The sequence below is a fragment of the Pseudonaja textilis genome, chromosome Z (genome assembly GCF_049901715.1).
Source record: "Pseudonaja textilis isolate UNSWEBS1 chromosome Z, rPseTex1.2, whole genome shotgun sequence".
Lineage (NCBI taxonomy): Eukaryota > Metazoa > Chordata > Lepidosauria > Squamata > Elapidae > Pseudonaja > Pseudonaja textilis.
The window spans coordinates 132,187,695-132,208,335 of NC_142008.1; the positions used below are offsets into that span (position 1 = coordinate 132,187,695).

The following is a 20,641-nucleotide window of genomic DNA, read 5'->3' on the forward strand; positions in this document are numbered from 1 at the left end:
CGGTGATCCAAAATTAAATTTATCAGCCTTTTTGAAAGCCATTAATTAGGCTGTTTAACCACTGATCAATCTATCGATACATTTCTCCCTACCTTAATCTCCCTCACTTCTTGATTTTTGCATGACAAGATGTGGTCAAATGCATAAGGATTTGCACTAAATTAGTAGCCCTGTTTCTAATTGTTTGGACGGATTGTTCTAGTTTCATACTGAACCCTGGCACAGCTCCCAGCGTAGCGCCACACCCCTTAACCCCATACCGTCATGGATGTGAAGCAGCTGAATTGATTCGCCTCAGCTCAGCTGCACTGCAGCTCCAATAGCAAAATTTTATTTTTGCACCCCTGCCAATCCCACCCTCCCACGCTCTTTGGCTTCCTCCCTCCCTCCCTCCCTTCCTCCCAGAAGCTGCTAAGCTGCCATTGTGCTCTGATATTCTGGCATTGGGCTTTCAAGCAGCTTTGCAAATAGCGACCTGCTTTTTTAAAAAACGCTTGTTGTTGCTTTTGCTGCAAAAATTACTGGGTGTGAGCCCAGGCTGGGAAGAGGGGCACCCATTTTGGCATTGCTCTGTTTAGCCAGCTGGGAGAAATGCTGTTTAGCCACTGGCTTATTCTGGCTTCAAGGCAGTAGCCTTACAGCTGCAATTTAAACGATCTGCCCTTCAAAGGCCAGATTACTCTATCTTTAAACCTGAATAAGAAAGTGGGTGATTTCACATCGCTGCATCCTTAAAAAGCAAGGGGAAACTGTCTCTGGGAAACGCCTGCTCAAGCCCCCTTTGTAGGGGAATCCAAGCTAAGTGGTTGCTTAGAAGCAGAACTTTGAGCTTGTCTTTTTGTGACAAGTTTGTTTCCTTGCTGTGCAAACTCTGCAGAGATCAAAAAGAGAGACTAGGGCACTGTTTACATCCCAGCATGTAACTGGAGAGGCCCAGAGCAGAACGAGAATAACTGAGCAGAGAGTTGTAAGCGTTGCTGGAGGACCGTTGCCGTGGGACGCCCTGTCCCAAGGCTGAGATGCTGACAAGGAGGAATAGAAGCTGAACTCCTTGCGTAAGGCCAGCTGGATAAAACCCACATGTCATTTTGTGCCTTGACATTTTCCCCTTCTTTTGTAATCTCACAAGACTACAGACCTCTGCTTTTCATGGCCCAACCTCTAGGTCTTTGCTAAGCCTCAGAAAAGTCTCTTAAAAGGATTTGTTTACATTATATTTCACATAGACTGGTTTAAATTATCTTATAATGACTTGGAGATACGACAAATCAATTCAAAACTGACATTTAAAAGACTGCATCATCTAAATTAATATGCGATGGAATATGCAGGGATGCTAGCATATTATATTGGGTGTACAATAATAACATACCACCCGAACACTATCGTCATTGACAAAATCGTCATCAGTCAATTGCAAAAGGCAGCTTTACATGATGGAACAGTTTATATCTTGTGGGGATACTTTTAATACCTCCACATCTGGCTATATCAAGCCCTTGGGAAGGACTCAATAGGTGGATAAAGATGCCAAATCCAGCCTAAACATCTGGCTGACTGTGGGATGATAAATTATAACAGTCAAGCTGTTGGTCACAAAGTTCTGATTGAAATTCCTCTTATTTATTTTTTTAAAGGCAGAGTTTAAATTGCACCATTGCAATTCTTCTCTTTGACCATATTTTGTAGACACCTGACTGCAGCTGAATATTCAATGGTTTCCAGTTGTGCCCCAGAATAGTTCCAAATTAATTCACAGTTAATATTGTCCTATCAAAAAATTTCCATATATGGTAAAAAAAAAGGGAAAACTTTCCCAGGCAGTTTTGATTAAAGATTCATGAAATCTGGTCTAGCAATTCAAGAAAAAAGAAATTATTTCAATGAAACAGCCTGTCTCCTTGAATTATTCTGTAGAATCTTTTTATTGATTCTGTACCATCTGTAACAGGGTGTGATTTACCACAAATATCATCCACGATGATGGAATCCTTCAAACATTTATTTAGTTTTGCAAAAAAAAGCAGGGCTTTCTCTGGGAAACAAAAAAGTATGATTTCTCCCCCAGATAATTTTGCCACCTTTCTCCCCCATTCCTCAAATACAGCAAAGCAAACCAGCCAACTTTGACTCTGGTAAAAGAAATGGGAATGGCCCCTTCTGTCTCCATAGAAACAGAGCTTATCTTCAGAACAAATTGAGGCAGTGAAGAGAAATATTATCCATGCATCTTTATTGCTTATTTCAGTGTTTTCCAACCTTGGCAACTTTAAGATGGTTGGACTTCAACTCCCAGAATTCTCCAGTCAGTATGGCTGAAAAACTCTGCCTTCCTTCATCAAAGCAACTTGGCCTGCAATCCTTTCCAAACTCATTCATGCATTAATTCCTGTAAATTCAAGGCAATACGTGGATTTTGAGGGAAATCAACACAAAATAACAAAGTCCAATAGAGGTTTCTTATTGGCTCATTTCTATACCACGTTCATGGATGTTTTAAAACACTGTTTCTCAATTTCAGCCACTTTCAGCTCTGTGGATTTCAACTCCCAGAATTCCCCATGCTCACATGACTGCCTTCATGTGCTTTAAACACCATCATATCAAGAAGCTAAACATTGTCACTGGAGAGTGTCTATGGCAAGGGTGTCAAATTTGATTTCACTGAGGGCCACATCAGGGTTGCGTTTGACCTCAGGGGGCTGGGGTGGGTGTGGCCGGGTTGGGCATCGCCAACTCGACATCACTCATGTCGGGGGCACCTGTGTGGCCCGAGGGCTCTGCCAGCAAAAATGGGCCTCTGAGCTCCAGAGCCTCCTGCAACCCTGTGCTAGTGAAAACGGAGCTCAGGAGGGCCGCCGAAAGCAGAGCACAGGAGCCTGTTTTCACTGGCAGAGGCACCGCAGGCCAATCCTTCGCTATTTCCAGGGTGGCCCTGCGGGCCAGATCTAAGCACCCCACGAGCTGGCCCTGACTCCAGGCCCTTGAGTTTGACACCCCGGGCTATGGTGTCTAGAGAAGACAAAGGATGCTGGTTAGGCATCAACATATAAATTCATGTTGTAAACCTGTAGCTGCTTGCTTTCTCTCCACTTCTCTTCATAAGTTATTCTTAAATCAAGAAGGTTCCTGCTACACTATCTGTGTGATGCCTTCTCTGAGCAGAGAGCTGCAATTTATGTCATCTTATCAGCTTGACTGAGTTTCTAGAAGCATTACTCACTGGAAAAGTTGCAAGAAATATTTTTTTATATGATGACACTTAATTGGGGGGAGAAAAATTTGAGTTTTGAAAATCTGCCAGTCCATTGATTTCACTGTTGTAGATTTTGGCTAGTTAACTGGCAAGATGCTGGATGGAAATTCATCTGAACAAAAGTCCTCTGTTTTCAGGTTCCCCAAATGGTAGGTTAAGAATTCACCTGCGTTTGGAAAGTTAGGTTGGTAACTTCGGTGTCTCCCTATCATTCTCAAAGGACCTAGCTAGAAATCATATTTTTGGGTAAATCCGGAGGGTATGCAAAAAGAAAAAAAACCCTGAACATGTAAGTCAAATTGCAAGGTTCTTTTGTTCTTTTCATGATCTTTCAATTTTCCAACAGAAGAATTGTAATTTTTGTTTTGGGCGGAACTTGGCTACGGTGGGAAATTGACATGAAATTTTGTTGTCTGACCTCGATGTGAATTTAAAAGACTTTCAAGACACAAGTCCTCTTGTTGAGCTAAAAACAGCTATTTATAAAAACTGGGTTTTAAATACAGGCCTTTATCCTCTCTCAATTTGTTAGTGTCTCAGTTCACTAACACAACTGTCCCTTGTTCATCAACAGAGCCCTTTGCTTGCAGTCCCCCCCCCCTTGCTCCCCCACCCCAAATTAAAACAAGAGAAGTACAACTGGTTCTATTTACAAGTCACAAAACAGGGAAGAAAAGTGTGTCCAGAAGCTGGAGAAATAGGACAGGGGGTAAATTGGGGAAGATTGATTCATTCCACCTCTACGTGTAAAGGTTGCAGAGTGAGAGATAGAGAGACTTTGATTTTTCCTCGAACATTAGGAAGTATGTTCACTGGTGCTTCTCTTTCTGATGCAATATTCCCAAGGCTTTTTGGGCAAACCTGGCATAGACAATAGGATGAAGCAGGCTCCCCCAAATATCAGAATTGCCCCTGCAGACACTGCACAAGCCACAGACCAGGAATACTCATATTCTAGTGGGATGGTCGCATTGGAGGTGATCAGCCATCGGACCGATTGTCGGAAAATCTCCAAAGTCACCAACACCATCAGTCCTGGAAGGGAAACGAAAAAAGAGGCCTAGAAGAGCAGACGAAGTTGGAGAGCAGAGTTAAACGTCTCATCAGTTTAGAATCCCTGTGTTACCACCAGAAATCCAAGTCCAGCTCCTCCCCAAGAATTTCATTGACTTGTATTCAGTGGTGGGATCCAAATACTTTAACAACTGGTTCTCTGCCCTAATGATGGCTGGGTAGGCGTGGCTCGGTAGTCATGTGACTGGGTGGGTGTGGCCAACTTGACAACACACACGTCGAGGATGTCTCGTCGCCTGGGTGTGTCTATATGTGTGCGTGTGTGTTGTGGGTGGGGTGATAAGAGAAGAAAAGATACTTCCTAAGTCATAAAGAGCTACTGAGAGCATTATATGGGATGAACTCCTAATTTAGGAGGCTGTTATCCATTGAAGGCGCTGCACATATAAAGCTACTTTAGTCCTTGCAATGCTAAAGAACCTGTAGCCTCCTTGACATAGCACTGTTTTACATAAGATGCTTTTAAGATAAAATAAAATGTAATAAAATAAAATAAAAAGTAAAGGAATTTTGGTTGAGATGCCACCGCTGCTTCTTGTTGTTTTTCCCTTCAGAGGAAATGTTCAGGGGGAGGCAACTTTTAATAGCCTGTTTGAACCAGCACATGTTTTAGTTACCCTAGAGGAGAAGTATATCCACCGAGAATTAAATGAGCTCGTGTGAAACCAAGGGAAGACCGGAGAAAGAGAACGGGAGGGCGAAGGGTGTGTGCTGGCCCTCGTGGCTGACATTTAAAGAAAAGGATGCTTTTGGCACCTGGAGATGTCATCATCAGAAGGGTGAATCACCCACAGAAATGACTTAACTGTAACCCTGCGAGACGCTCGGGAGTGAGACGCAGGGTTTCTCGGGCTCCAAATAAAGTTCCTTTTAAACCTAACCTTTTTCCTCAACCATCACTTCCACACTTGTCCTTTCTACAACTCCACCCGCCTCTCGGGTTCACTCACCCTCAAGTACCCATTTCTCCGCTATTGGGGCTTCCTGCTTCTTCATCATCTCCCGTGGAGCACTCCACAGCACCCCAAAGCCTCCCGCCATTGCCTCCTCCCTCACAGAGAGGCTGAGATGCAGCAGGCGGAGGGCTGAGGGTGACATTGTGTGAGTCCCCCCATGCCATGGATTGATCATGAAGTCACTGAAACCCAGGCTGATAGGGATGGCTGGCGGCAGCACCTTGCTGCACGTTGCCGCACTGCAGCGGACTTGGCCCCAGCGCTGCACTCTCCCCCAAGGGCTGCCTCCTCGCCCACCCACCACCCGGGTGGACCCGGAAGAGGTATGTTCCCTTATTGCGGGATTCGAGGCAGATAGGAGGCGAGCAGGACTGAGCCTTGCCATCTTCCCCAAGGCGGCCTGCACCCTTTGCCTGAGTGCATCAGGCCCACTGACCCTCCCATCTGCCTTGGGTCCCACATCCATCCTGTGTTGGGGATGCACCGCTTCTGGGCCAGCCCAGCTGGCGGGTGGGTGAGCGGGCAGCCCTGGGGTGAATACGCTGCACTGGGCCAAATCTGCTGCTCTGCAGCAAGGTGCGTGCATGCATCCCCGAGACATCTGGTCACCCATCCATCTCCAGGTACTGGCCCTGTTGGGGTCTGAAAGGCAGGGCGTTTGGGCTGGTGGAGGCAGATGGAAACACTGGAGCCCCTTGAGGCCTTTGGGATGGATCAGGTCATCCAAGGCTTTTCTCCCTGGGGAGGGCTGTGTGGCCAGGCCAGGCACTTTCACTCGGACCTCATGGAAGTCAAGAGCCAGGCCCGAAAGGTGGCTGAGCCTCACCATGTCCATCCTGAGGCAACCCTTCGGCCTAGTGTGGCGGGCCCAGAACAGGTCTCCTTCCCCAGCTCTCAGCCCAAATTTCCAGCTCAAGGGGCTCGCACTGCTCTTCTCCCACGGCTGCCCACAAAGATAAGGTTGACAGAGACCTGTGCCCAGGCATCACCTCAGCCTAGGTTGGAGGAAAAAGATCCCAATCTTTACACAGGAGAAGGATAAGGGAAGGTTTTTCGGAGCAGGAGCATGACTCAGGCACACCCCTCACTGCTCATTGCTACCTGTTTATGGAGAGCAACTCCTTCATTGCTGGGCGTTAGCTAAGAGGAAGCAGCCAGAGCAGGGCATGACAGGGAAGCCTTGTGCAAAAATGCAGGGCTGGGGAGGCGAGTTGGCAACAGAAGAGACCATATCAGCATGGCTGCGATTAAGAACCCAGCCAGGGCTAGCTGTCTGTCCCCAATGGGGTGCTCTCCAGCAGCGTTGGCCTTAGCTTCTCAGGCCAGGTGAGGAGTGTCTGGGAGGTGAGAGGCGGGGCCAGCCAGCGGTGGGATCAGCTGGTGTGTTGAACTGCAGAAAAAGTTAACAACCGATTCGAGTGAACCAGTGTGAATCAGCTTTATCCCACCACTGCCTGTATCTAGTGGCAGTTTAGTGTTGATCATTAGTTGACTAGATTTTTGTCTATAAGTTTGAATAAATCTTCTATGATACAGATTTATGAATGTTCCCGATTCCTTGGGCCTAAAAAAAAAAAAAAAAAGACTGTGTAGGGCAATGTTTTTCAAATGTGGCATCTTTAAGATGTGTGGACTTCATCTCCAAGATTTCCCCAAAACATTCTGGAAGTTGAAGTCCACATGTCTTAAAGTTGACAAGTTTGAAAAATCACTGGTGTAGGATGTTACCCTTGAGATATTTCCAGCTGTGAACCAAGGCTACAAACAAGCAGTTTAGAGAGGGACATTGGATTAAGCAGGGCTACTCAGAAGAGTATTATGTGGCTCCTTTTATTTATCTTTAGGTGGATCTGTAGCCTCCTTATGTTTTAAAGCAATGGTGTCCAACCTTGGCAACTTTAAGATATATGGACTTCAACTCTCAGAATTCCTTAGCCAGCCATACTTGCTGGGGAATTCTGAGTTGAAGTCTGCAGGTCTTAACACTGTCAATATTGGACAGCCCTATTTTAAGGAATATCATGGGTAAAAGAACATCTCCCATTCCTCCCATCCCACATACTTCAGGACAGAAAAGAAGATTCTGCAGAAATCATACCTGATATTATAAAGAAGCATGATGCTGGTTTCAGGAGGAACTCAACTCCTTTGCTCAGGGCCATTGTGATGCAGAGGGATCCCATGGCCATCAAGATGATGCTGAGGAGGGACACAACGGCTGCCGTGATGTTCAGTTCTATGCAGTGTTACCAAGCAGGGGAGAAAAAGTCATTTCACTCCACCCAACATTTCACAGAGGAAAATAGGGGCAAGCTGGCAGGATAATTTGTGCCCTACCTCTGATGTGGCCGGCAAGAAATCATCAATATCTAGGCCAGTGTTTTTCAACCTTGGCAACTTTTAAGATGCAGTCACAGCCCTAAAGATTTCAATTAGCAGAATTCTGGGAGCTGAAGTCCACACATCTTAAAGTTGCCATGGTTGAGAAACACTGATCTAGAGTAGCTGCTTCCCTCTTTACATGTTAACCATCAAATCATAATTCTTGTTAACATGGCCACAGCCAGGCATAATTGGAGATATTAAGCTGGTGAAGCCAATTTAGAATAATACACAGGTCACATACCAACAAATTCACTCTGTCTATCTCTTTCTTTCTTTCTTTCTTTCTTTCTTTCTTTCTTTCTTCCTTTCCAACTCTCGGGGAAGGTGCTCATCTTTATTTCTTAACTGAGGGAGCCAGCAGTATGTCCAAAGATACTTCCATGGCCATGTGACCAATATATCTATATGCCAAGGTGAAATGGTACTTATTTATCTACTTGCGTATGCATGCTTTTAAACTGCTAGGTTGGCAGGAGCTGCTGAAAGTAACAGGAGCTCACCCTGTCACGCAGTGCTTGGGTCTCAAACCCAGACTATCAGTTTTTCAGATAGCAAGCTCAGCGTCTTTAACCATTGAGCCATCGTGTTCCTCACTATCTGTCTGTCTGCCTGCCTGCCTCCCTCCATCTAATCTAATCTAATCTAATTAATCTATCTGATCTGTCTATCATCCATCTATCTATCTGATCTGTCTATCATCCATCTATCTATCTATCTGTCTTTTGGTAATATAATCACATCCCCCAAAAGATAAAGAGCTATTTCTTCTTGGTCCCAGCAACCTTCCGTGTAATTTGAGATATTTTGAATAGTACCCTGGGAGCATTTTTCATGATCATTTAAATATCTTTTTTGATTGAAAGCTGCAGTTACAGCCCTAAAGGGAAAGCTGCAGTGATTAACTGTTTGAGATTTTTCAGAAGTATAATGATTAAAAGAATGCCCAGACTTATTGAGTGGTGGAGTTCTTAAATTTAAATCGTGAAAGGTGGCAGAAATTGATTTCAACATAATTTGTAACTAGCTTATTGAATTGTGACTATGCCATTTTCAATTCAATGTTTTCTATAGTGAGGAGAGCTATTTATTTATTTATTAAATAAATGCATATAGCCAACCAATTCACACAGGGTGACTCTGGGTTGTGGACAATTTTAATTTCCTCAGTTAAAAATTCACAGTTTAACCATTTAAGCCTCTTGCACTCTTTAAGATGATATAGTGTTAATACATTTGTGCATAGAAGTATAAACAAATTTATCTTTGCAACATTTAAACACCAGTTCATTTTCTGATTAGCTGTAATTAACTGGGCCTTTGCTTTTTTATGCTTTCCAAATGATTTGGACTTCAATTTTCATAGTCCCCAGCCAACATGGATGACAGTCCGAGAATTATGGGTTTAGTCCAATACATCTGGAGGACATTTAGGATGACTGCAACAAGAAATCTAGATAAAGCCAGGTTGGAAGCAGGAGCTGTAGAACCTGAAAAGCAGAAAAATGTTTATTCCCCAAAGTCGTTGTTGCATAGTTTAAGAATTTAATCCAAAAACAGAATAACAAGAGTTGGAAGAGATGTTTGAGGTCTTCTAATCCATTGCCCTGCTATACCATTGCAGAGAGGGGGCTGTCCAGTCTCTTCTTAAAAGCCTCCAGTGATGGAGCATTCACTACTTCTGAAGGCAAGCCATTCCACTTATTAGTTGTTCTATTTGTCAGGAAATCCCTCCTTAGCCCTAAATTGCTTCTCCTCTTGATTAGTTTCTATTCATTGTTTATTGTCCTGCCTTCTGATGCTTTGGAAAATAGGTTGACCTCCTCTTCTTTGTGGATATTGGAAAACTTCCCTTAGATATTGGAACACTGCTATCATGTTACCCCTAATTTTCAGCAGACTAGACATACTCAATTCCTGCAACTGTTCTTAGTATGTTTTAGCCTCTAGTCCTAAGAAAGCCCACTAAGATAGATAGTGGGTATTTATAGAGGAAGTCTTGAAGCTGGTGCAATGATTTATCACAATCATGACAATTATGAGCCAAACCCAGTGTCAAGCCCGAAATTGACATAAGCGTAGCCATTTTAGTTAGTCTTAGTATATATTCTTTTTCTTACTTACTCTGTGGTAGTCATGGGGGAAGGGTTTCGGGCTTGATACATTTCTAAGTGGGGAGGAGTGGAGATAAAGAGAGTTGTTTTGGCTAGGTGATTCTTCTTTCCGTGGAAACATGAGCTGTCCGTGCTTAGGCCCCTTGAGGCAGAGATTTAGGACATCAAGCAACATTGAATTACTTCTATTGGAGAATGTGACTTTTGGGGGTTGTTTCTAACTTGTAATATTGTGGGATAATTCCGGGTTGTGTCAGATCCAGAATTACCATGGACTTTGTCAATTTGATGCTTTCCTAAATAAAAGAAATCTTTTTTGGAAGGTGGACTTTGTACTTTTCTTTTTAAGTGGATTTCATCACTTAGAAACCTGATACCCAGAAAATCATGGATCTGACCAATTTGGATCTTGGCTTTTGCTTTGGGAAGTGACTACATGATTAGGATGCTGCCACTTGTCCCTTATCACTTTGGAGTTTTCCCTAACGTCCTTTCTCAGCAGGGAGGCTGAGGCTCTTGAATGAGCTCATTCCAGGGACTTAATTGGTTTGTGAGGAAGTTTATGTTTTTTCCGGATATTTTGATAAACATTTTCATTGACACCTCAGTTACCATTTGGAATGATGTGGTGGCAGTAAAATCTCTGAGGGAGATAGACAGTTGAGAAATACAAAATATAAACAAACAAAATTTTAGGTTGGATTCCAAGTATGCAGAAACTCTACATGCAGACTTTGGCATGTTTTGGAATTTCCCAAAGATGCTTTTCAAAAGATAACTGGATTTTCTTTCACTTCCTTTTTTTATTTCCTCAAAAGGCAACTGGACTTTAAGAAAGTTTTGAAAAAAGCACCTTTGGGACAACCATCACCTGGACAATTGAGATTTTCTATATATATTTGTTGTGGTGTGCAGATAAAGAGGATAAAGCAACAGAAGAGACACCTAAACCCAACTGAGAGAAAACAAGAATGAATCTAACCAGACCTAGATAAAAGCTTTTGTTAGAGCCTTCCACATAGTGATACGGGTGGCAAAAAAGATTTATTTCTCCACTCTTCTCTTCGGCATATTGGCCAATAGCCCTGTGCAGGGCAATCTAGACCCTTCTAGACCCCGGAGCATCTGCAAAACTACTGTGAGAGGTATTCGAATCACCCGGTGGATAACATTGCTCAGATTCACTGTGAGTTGGCCTTCGGCTAGACAAGTCCTGAATAGGTGGTGTTGGCAGTCTTGTGATGTTATCAGGAGGAGTTTGAGTCTGTTAGTCCTGAGAAAATGGACATGGTCCTTGTAGCTGTGGCTGACTGCGTATTAACCTCAGTGCTCTTCCTGATTGCTTGAGACCTCTGGGAATGCAGCATGTGCACCAGAAGTGGTATTCAGCAGGTTCTGACCAGTTCTGGAGAACTGGTAGCAGAAATTTTGAGTAATTCAGAGAACCGGCAAATACCAACTCTGACTGGAGATTTTACAATATCCTTCCCCTGCCATGCCCACCAAGCCACACCCACAGATCCGGTAGTAAAATAAATTGAATCCTACCACTGATGTGCAGGGATAAATATGTCTTTGAGAAGTGAGATTGCTCCATTGGCTTTGAAAAAAAAAAGTAGTGGTGTACCTCTTCTTCAAAGGACTAGTCTTGGATCCAGTTGACCTGGACAACTTTCATCCAGTCTCCAACCACAGGTTCAGAAAACGCAAACGTTAGCTCATACTCAAATTCTGCCTACAATAGCTCCCCACTGCATGTTCAGTCCACATTAGAGCAGCTGGTTAGGATTGTGCCAATCATTTAAAACAGGATTCCTCACTCAGCAACTTTAAGATGTACGCACTTCAACGCTCAGAAATCCCCAGTCAGCCCATTCTTGCTGGGGAATTCTGGGCATTGAAGTCCATACACCTTAAATTTGCTTAGATTGAAAAATACTGGTTTAGAGGAATGCTTTGCAAGGCGGAGAAATGGCTCACTCCTTTCTCCCTCTATTCAGCATGATTCAGCATGATTAATTAATAATAAACAGCTGATTCAACAAGAGAGACCTCTTAGAACAGCAGAAATGTAATGCTTTGCCTTAATGGTTTGAGGATAACTGTAGTGAAGACCTCTCGTCAATTCAGGTAGGTCCTCTCCAAACCCCCTTGAATCAGCTTATGAACCAAAACCTTTTGACAAAAATGTCAAAAGTATGGGATGCAGAAGCTCTTGACTGGCACACATAGCTCCTTACCTTCCTGTCACACAACGCTTCAACCTGAACGCCTGATGGACTTACCCTTTTTTGTAGTCCTTTGGAAGATGTTGGCATTCTCCCCAGTGGTGAAGAATTTGAAATAAGAACAATTAGCTTCTGAAAAGAAAGAAAGCGTTTAACTCGTTTATCATTAAGTTATACCACAGGTAATCCTTGACTTATGACCATTTGTTTAATCCCTGTTCAAAATGATGATGTTGCTGGAAGAAGTGACTTACAACCAGTCCTTGCACTCCCAACTATCACGTATCCCTCTGGTCATGTTTCTGTGGTCACGTGATCAAAACTTACATACATAGATACATGATGGTTGTAGTGCTCTGAATCACAAGATCATCATTTGTGCTTACCAAATGGGCTTCTGACAAGCACAGTCAATGGGGGGAGCTAGATTTGCTTAACAACCACGTAAAAATGTCTTAAAATCAGGTACAACTCACTTAACAGCTGTAAACAATTAACCAGGTTGCCCTCAGAAGTTATAAGTGTTTCAGGTTTTTAAGAAAAGACTGGACAGCCATCTTTCTGAAATAGCTTAGGATCTCCTGCTTGCGCAGGGGGCTGGACTAGAAGACCTCCAAGGTCCCTTACAGCTCTATTCTGTTTGATTGATGGTATCCCTTTGCAATGGACGGTTGGACAGTTCCAACTATAGTAATAAGTCAAGGAAACTTACTATATTCCTCCTCCTCCTAATTTCTTCAAATTATCTCAAACAAAATTCATTTCTCATAGATCTCTCAATATTTCCTCCACTTTAGGTACTAAAACAATAAAACAAAACCTAGTCCAAAAAAGGACATTATGTTTTTTGTTTTCTTTCCAAATACTGGCTATATAGATCAGTTCTAGCAATGAAACTTGAAAATAGCCGTGAATTTAAGAAAATCCTCGTAGGACGAGCCCTTTTACTTTATCTGTGGACACATTTTGCCATGCCATATAGACTACTATAAATTTCCCTCTGTAATCCTCTTTCAGAGTAATTCCTATCACCTGCCCAATTTCAGAAACAGCCACAACTCAGATCTTTCTATTGGACTGTACTGGCGACTGTTTCTGACATCAAATTTCTCCTCTGAAATAAAATCTCTTTCTCAGAGACCATAGAATTACTGCCCTTGTTACTATTAATAATTTGATTACCTACACATAACTATTTTTGTATGCCTTTCATGCCAAATAAACATTGGTATGCATCTTTGCCAAATATTCATGATAGAAGCGTTAAATATCAAACATAAGCTGATAAATTAAAACAATGCACAAGCTTACAAACATGTTTTAATTGAAGCCCTTTTAAGATAGGATGAAGGAAGGTTGTAGATTAGATAATAATTTGATTAAGTTTATTTTTATAAGACCATTTAAGATTTGCATGTAATCACATGTACTTTTGTGGCATTTTAACGAACATTTCATGATAGGAAATATTTTTAATATCAAATTCCAGATTATAATTTAGATGCAGCAAAGATTGAAGCAAAGAACGATGGCTGAGAAATTTTAACTTGTCGTTATTTAAGCTATTTAATCATAAATACTCATTCACTGCAATGACTGTATCTTAGGATATTTAAATTTAGTAGCTGGAACAGTAAAGTGCATAATGGGCCAGAACCTACAGTTGTAGGTGATTGGTTGGAGAGTGCGGGCTCCTGCATGAGGCAATCTATGCTATGATTGGTTGCTGTGGATTGTAAAGGGAGAGTTTCCTTTCCCCCCTGCCTTTTTTATTCTATGTGCTCTGTATGCTGTGATTTACCTCATGATGCTATTGAGTACTACACACCCAGAGCAACTAGACACAAGAACAGTTTTTTCCAAATGCCATCATTCTGCTAACAAATAACTCCCTCAACACTGTCAAACTATTTGCTAAGACTGCATTACTATTACTATTAATCCTCCCATCCTTCCTTTCACCCATCTCCTCCCACTTATGACTGTATGACTGTAACCTTGTTGCTTGTATCCTAACGATTTTTATTGACTGTTTCCTAGTATGATTTGATTGCTTGTTGCACCCTATGACTACTATTAAGTGTTGTACCTGATGATTCTTGACTCTCGACGAATGTATCTTTCCTTTTATAAACACTGAGAGCATTTGCGCCAAGACAAATTCCTTGTGTGTCCAATCACACTTGGCCAATAAAGAATTCTATCTTCCTATCTATGATGTCAGTGTGTTCCTGATGGTTGTAAATATAGATATTAAATATATTTATTTAATAAATATATTAAAAATACAAGTTTGTGTCAGCATCTCTGATTTCATTTGGACACTTGGTAAGCAATTCCTTGACACTGTAAAACTGAAAATATGCATTTCTTGATTTCATGAAACATCTGTCTAAAATTTTTACATTGAAAAATAAAGAAAATGGGCCTGTCTAATTTTATATTGAATGCTTTTTCATCATATAAAGCAAAGTACATCTTTGGTCAAAATCAGTTTAGTTGCTTATAGATCATTAAGAGTTTATAAGGTAAATTAAAGGATTTTGGATCAGGATTAAAAGGGCAAAGAGTACAATTAATTAGGTGTATTGATAGCTGAATACAGCGGTGAAATAGATGTATAGATAATCCTCAATTTACAACCACAATTGGGACCAGAGTTTCCATTGCTAAGCAAGATGGTTGTTAAGTGAGTTGTGACTGATTTATGACCTTTTTTGTCATGGTTGTTAAGCAAATCATTTTACAGATTAACAGAGTTGGAAGGTACCTTGTAGGTCATCTAATCCAACCCTCCCCACCCAAGCAGGAGACCCTACACCATTTCTGACAAATGGCAGTCCAGTCTCTTCTTGAAAACCTCCAGTGATGAAGCTCCCACAACTTCCGAGGGCAAGCTGTTCCTTTGGTTAATTGTTCTCACTGTTATGAAGTTTCTCCTTATTTCTAGGTTGAATCTCTTCTTGGTCAGTTTCTATCCATTATACCTTGTCTGGCCTTCAGGTGCCTTGGAAACTAGCTTGATCCCCTCACAGTCATTAAATGAATCTGGTTTCCCCCACTGACTTCAGTGTAATTATAACTAATCTTAACTCATATGAGTTATAGTCCAAAATGTTTTGATAGCACCATGTTGGAGAAAACTTGCACATTGTACTTATATTATTTAATTATTTTAATGAAAGATTCCCAAAGTAACTTCTTGGCAATTTCCTCTTGAATTAATTACAATTACAGTTATTTTTTTCAATTTTGGGGAGACATTACTTAATAACAACAAAAAAAGAGGAAGAAAAGAGAACAAAACAACAAAACCCTTTTATATGAGAATTCCTATGCATATGCACACAGATAATAAACCAATAATATCATTTTAATTTTACACAGTTTCAGTAAAGGATGAATGTAGTACTCTGTGGATTGAAGAACTGATGTATTTTATGGATTATGAATGAGCTGCTTTCAGATGCAAATTATGTAAAGCGGTTGCAATTAAAATAACAACTGTAATCCTACTGTATTTCTGCTGGCACATGCTTTTTCCAAGTTGCCAACAATTTCTTACAGCATTTCCCTTTATATCATTATATATTATATAAAAAATGTTGCCTGCCAGATGTTTCTGCCACAAAAACCATGAAAAATGTGAAAAGAAAACACGTTTTCTTTTTAAGCATTCTTTGGCTTTGTGGACTGACATGGCCACCAGGTTTTTTTCCTGCATATCTGCAGTGCACCGGCTGATATTTATTATATATATTAAATACAGTATATAAGGCTACCAGTAGTAGAAAGGTTAAGAAACCCAGACAATGAGAATGAAGATTCTGCAGTTGCTAATCTCTCCCTTTACATATGAACCAATTCATAAACTTTATTCAACAGAGAGGCAATTTCTACAATTCGGCAGCGGAGGGTTCAGAGCCCTTTCCTCTAAGATATTCTTTATGATTCATGCCTTAAGCCTTGTCTTTTCCAAGTTTTTTTTTTTTTTTTGCATGACCCAGTGGAGTGGATTTAATTGTGTCCCCAAAGGAAAGTTTGAGCAATAGCTGCATCTTTTTGAATTGGAGAAATTCCAAGTAGCTGCAGGGCACAAGTCCTCTGCGGGTACAGAGCAGAAAGACAGAAAGAAGATTGCACTACGATTTAAAATTACATTTCCCAAAGCAGAATTCCTTGCCCAACCCATCAGATTTTTGCCCAATGCAAAAATTATTTTTATGGGCCTGGATTGGTGAGAAAAGATACCCCCTTTACACAGAATTGTAAATTAGGAGCTGGCTGGCTGGAGATAATGCATTTGCAACATAGCAAGACTTGATAGCAAGGAAGTTTAACCCAGGAGGAAGTAGAGACTTGAGAAAAGGTTTATGCCATGATAGGACTGTCAGCAGGGACGCCATAAAAAAAGTCATGATGGCAGCAACAGCCATGCAGTTAAAGCCCTGCCACCTTTTTACCTACATCAGGATGTGTTTTTGATCTGCATGTTTATGCCATCATCCTCTTGACTGTGTATTCACCCCTCCCTGCAGAAACCCCTGAAAAAGTCATCCATTTTTACACAAGAGGAATTCTATGACAGATGTGTTAATTACAGGTAGTCATTAGATGTATTAATTACAGGTAGTCTTCAAATTACAACCACAATGGAGCCCAAATTTCTGTTTCCGAGTGAGACATTTGTTAAGAGAGTTTTGCCCCATCTTATGACCTTGTCATAGTTGTTAAGTGCAGTTATTAAGTTTGTTCTGCTTATTACGCTCTGGATGGATATAAAGCAGACAGAGCAACTCTACAAAGCATCCATACAAAGTCTTTTTTATTGATTCATCAGGCATCCTTATCAACTCACATTTATGACGAGGTTCTTTTTAATGTCCAATTCTTTGCATATCTGCATTACAGTGTAGAAAGATAATACAGTCTCATCCCCACGATGATTGGAGCAGCTGCATGGTATGGTGGATTCAGGCAAGAGTGAGGGAGCCTCCCCCAACCCAACAAGGGTCAATTCAGTGACCAATCAGGATTACAGATGTGACCACATGACATGGACTACATTTCCCAGGATACCTTAACTACATTTACCATGATGCATTCCCTTAAGGGGACAGCTCACAATTCCTAACTAACTATCCCAAATCCCATTAACTCTAAACTGTCTGGACAGCCCAAAGTTAGTAACGCTGTTGTTAAATTAATCTGGCTTTCCAATTGACTTCACTTGTCATGTCGCAAAAGGTGACAATATGATCCTGGGACCCTGCATACCAATATAAATAGGAGTCGGCTGCCAAGCACCTGAATTTTGATCACAGGATCAAGGGGATGCTGCAAGAATCGTAAGTGTGAAAAATGGTCATAAGTCACTTTTTTCAGTGCCATTATAATTTTGAATGATCACTAAATAAAGTGTTGTATGTCAAGGACTACGTACATGGCCAAATGCAGAATAAGGTAGGAGGAAAGAGAGATTTCGGGTCTGGGATCTACAACTTCCCCTTGTGTTTTGATATGGTTCACTAATGTTAATATCAGTACCAAGTGCAGGTAGTCCAGAGAGTTGGACCCAGCCCAGTCAAAGGCAAGGATGGTTGTTTTTATAGACAGGCCTATCAATTAGCAAGTGGCCCCAATTCCCTTTCGGCCAGGTGATATTCTTCTTTTCTGCCCACCCCGATAGCCCATGGTGGTGTCCTGCCAAAGGCACTCACTCAGCCTTGTCAGATTAAGAAAGAAACATTTCTGAATGTAGTTGTGGTGGCCTTCCTCCAAAGTCACACCAAGCTGTCTGATAAAAATCACTGAGTATCTTACTCATGACACAAATTAGCCAAGAGCTCTGGCAATTAAAGGCAACATTCTTGCCTTTAAGCCATAGAGACACATCCATGGATGCAATTTGTTTGTTTACTTAATCAATTCTATAATATGGATCTCCCCCCACTCTCTTTAATTCAGACCTTCTACCTAAGTTCCTTCTATACCTCAAGTTTCTGGTATAGCTTCCTGCCATTCTGAAGTGGTCAACACTCCAAAGCATTGATGCCCTAAATTTTTAAAATATTTTCTCATCTAGGAAACAACAAACAAATAAACAAAACCCTCAGAAAACCATGCCTCAGATTTGAAAATAGTAATTGCATTTTGCATTCTGAATTGTGATCTGTGTTATTCTTTCACAATATTAAGCATGATCCTTCCCAAGCATTTATCAGGGCGTTTACAAATCAGAATCAAGATGGTAGCCACAACTCCACAATTAAAGCCTTTCTTTCTGATGAAAGAGAAAATAAATTGGAGAAAGGCATCTGGTTTTGATCCAAAAGGCATCCAGTTTTGATCCATAATGCCTGATCTGTTTCAGAGTGTTCTTTTTGTTTGTCCACCATTTTAAAAAAATCCAACTGTGAGTCAACTAACAATTTGTACATATTTCCAGCACAGAATGATCCTTTCTTTCTACTAATTCATTCTAGTCTGGTGTAACAACAGATCTGATGAATAATCTTGTTTTCCTTTTAATAATCAAACATCTGTTCATTCACAAATCCTGTTCCATCAGATTGCAAAATTTGTGGTTTTCTTCCAAATGTATTTTCCACATAAGTGACAAACTGAATAACTTATGACTTGTTAGTTATAAACCACAAAAACAGCATGCTCCATCAAGAAAATGACAAAATGTCTGTTTCTCCTATTTGTTTCAATACAACAGGTATGGAAGTCCCTACAGATTTTATCAACTATCAACTATTGCTTTTAAGTCATATTCCCTTTATTTTCGATAATTCCTGCATTTTGGGTGGTTGCATGAATAAGTCAAATGTATTGAGTGGCATATTTGCAATTTTGAAGTTCATGATGACTTCACTTTATATCTGCCTGATTAACTCTATATTGTAAGGCACAAGAAATTAGGAAACAAGGGTTTGTTGTATATTTAACATTCTCTACAAGAATCTGAATTACTAATGATCATAGCAAATCTGTGATAGATAAGAGTAAACCGAATTCAAGTAATTCAATGGACAGCTGTTAAATGAGTTTTGCCCCATTTTATGATTTTTCTTGCCACAGTTGTTGTTTTTTTTAAAATAATTTTTATTAAATATAAACGTGGTGTATCTTCTTTGACATACATTTCTGTCCAATCTTTTAACAGTTAAAAATAAAGAAAGATAATTGTATGTATACATTTATATACATATATACATTTTTGTGTAACACTCTTGCCACAGTTGTTAAACGAGTCACTGAAGTTACTAGTCACCCAGTTGTTAAGTGAATCTGGCTTCCTCATTGACTTTGCTTGTCAGAAGTTCAGAAAAAGTGATCACATGACCCCAAGGCACTGCAACTGTCATAAATATGAACCAGTTGCCTGGCATCTGAATTTTGATCAAGTAACTATGAGAATGCTGTAATGATTGCGAGTGTGAAAAACGGTCATAAGTCAGTATTTTTAGTGCTGTTGTACATTTGAACGGTCACTAAATGAACTGTTGTAAGTCAAGGACTACCTGTAGTAGCTCCTTAACATGTAACCCAATTCATCGGCCAGTGTATATTTTATTACAGTTTCACCAATCCTTTGCAAGCATATTTGATTCTCGTTTTTCATTTCAATCTCCCTTTGTAGCCTTTATCGAGATATTTTTAATTTTTTTTGTCAAACCCCGGAGCAGCTGCTCCATTATGCAGATATCCCCCCTCCTTATCTCATCCTATTTCTTTCTCAGAATGTCCTGAGGTGTGTTCTGCACCTTTCAGATAAGGGGGATTTTCTCTAGCTTTCAAACCAGAAAGCTTGAGTTTACTCCAAGAATTTCTCTATTCTCCTTAGGGATTCTTGCTGATGTATTTTAGATCTTCCCTAATCCAAACTCAGGCTATCCTGAAGCATTAATGCTATTATTTCAGCATATTAAAATGTAGAGGCAAAGACATTTGAAGGGGAGCATTTGCACTTCTGTGCCATTATTTTTAAGAAGCCTTCTTGGATAAAATCTTTGGTTCATGTGGTTTGAGATTCTTAAAAAGTGCGTGCTTTCCATCAGACACCCAATGCAGCCGATAGTCTTTGTACGGCAAAATTTTCCTGTAAGTTATTACAAAGTTCTTTTGTGTCTCTCAGATCTGTGATTGAAACAAGCACATTGCAGCTTACAGAACCAGAGATATTTGAATGGGTGTGGCTCAGCTCTAAAGTCTTCTCTATTTCCAGAACTTCCCATAATTTAAAGGTTCCCAAGAAATCTCAATAATGATATGTCTATTTTTCAGAATCCTGGGAAGATTTTTTTTTAAAAAAAGGTAAAGGTAAAGATTCCCCTCGCACACACGTGCTAGTCATTTCCATCTCTAGGGGGGTGGTGCTCATCTCCATTACAAAGCCAAAGAGCCAGTGCTGTCCGAAGACGTCTCCTTGGCTGTCCCTATTTTTCTAATTGCATTTTTACATGCTTTCAACCTGTTGGCAGAAGAAGATAAAAATGGTCTGGGATATATTGCCTTGGGCAGGCTGATAATAATAATAATAATAATAATAATAATAATAATAATAATAATAATAATAATAATAATAATACCGTGTTTTTCACAAAATAAGGCTTGGCCTTATTT

The 20,641-nt window shown here is 40.7% G+C and overlaps 1 protein-coding gene across 1 annotated transcript in view; it reads right to left on the reverse strand.

The window, feature by feature from the left end:
* Window positions 1–1,903: 1,903 nt before the first annotated feature.
* CACNG6 (calcium voltage-gated channel auxiliary subunit gamma 6) overlaps window positions 1,904–20,641 on the reverse strand; it is a 42,727-nt gene continuing 23,989 nt past the window's right edge. Inside the window, exons 2-4 of the mRNA XM_026712062.2 lie at window positions 12,068–12,142; window positions 7,385–7,522; window positions 1,904–4,291 (exon numbers count right to left, since the gene is read on the reverse strand). Of these exons, the coding sequence (XP_026567847.1) occupies window positions 4,053–4,291; window positions 7,385–7,522; window positions 12,068–12,142 (452 nt within the window). The 3' untranslated portion in view covers window positions 1,904–4,052. The remainder of the gene's footprint in view (window positions 4,292–7,384; window positions 7,523–12,067; window positions 12,143–20,641) is intronic.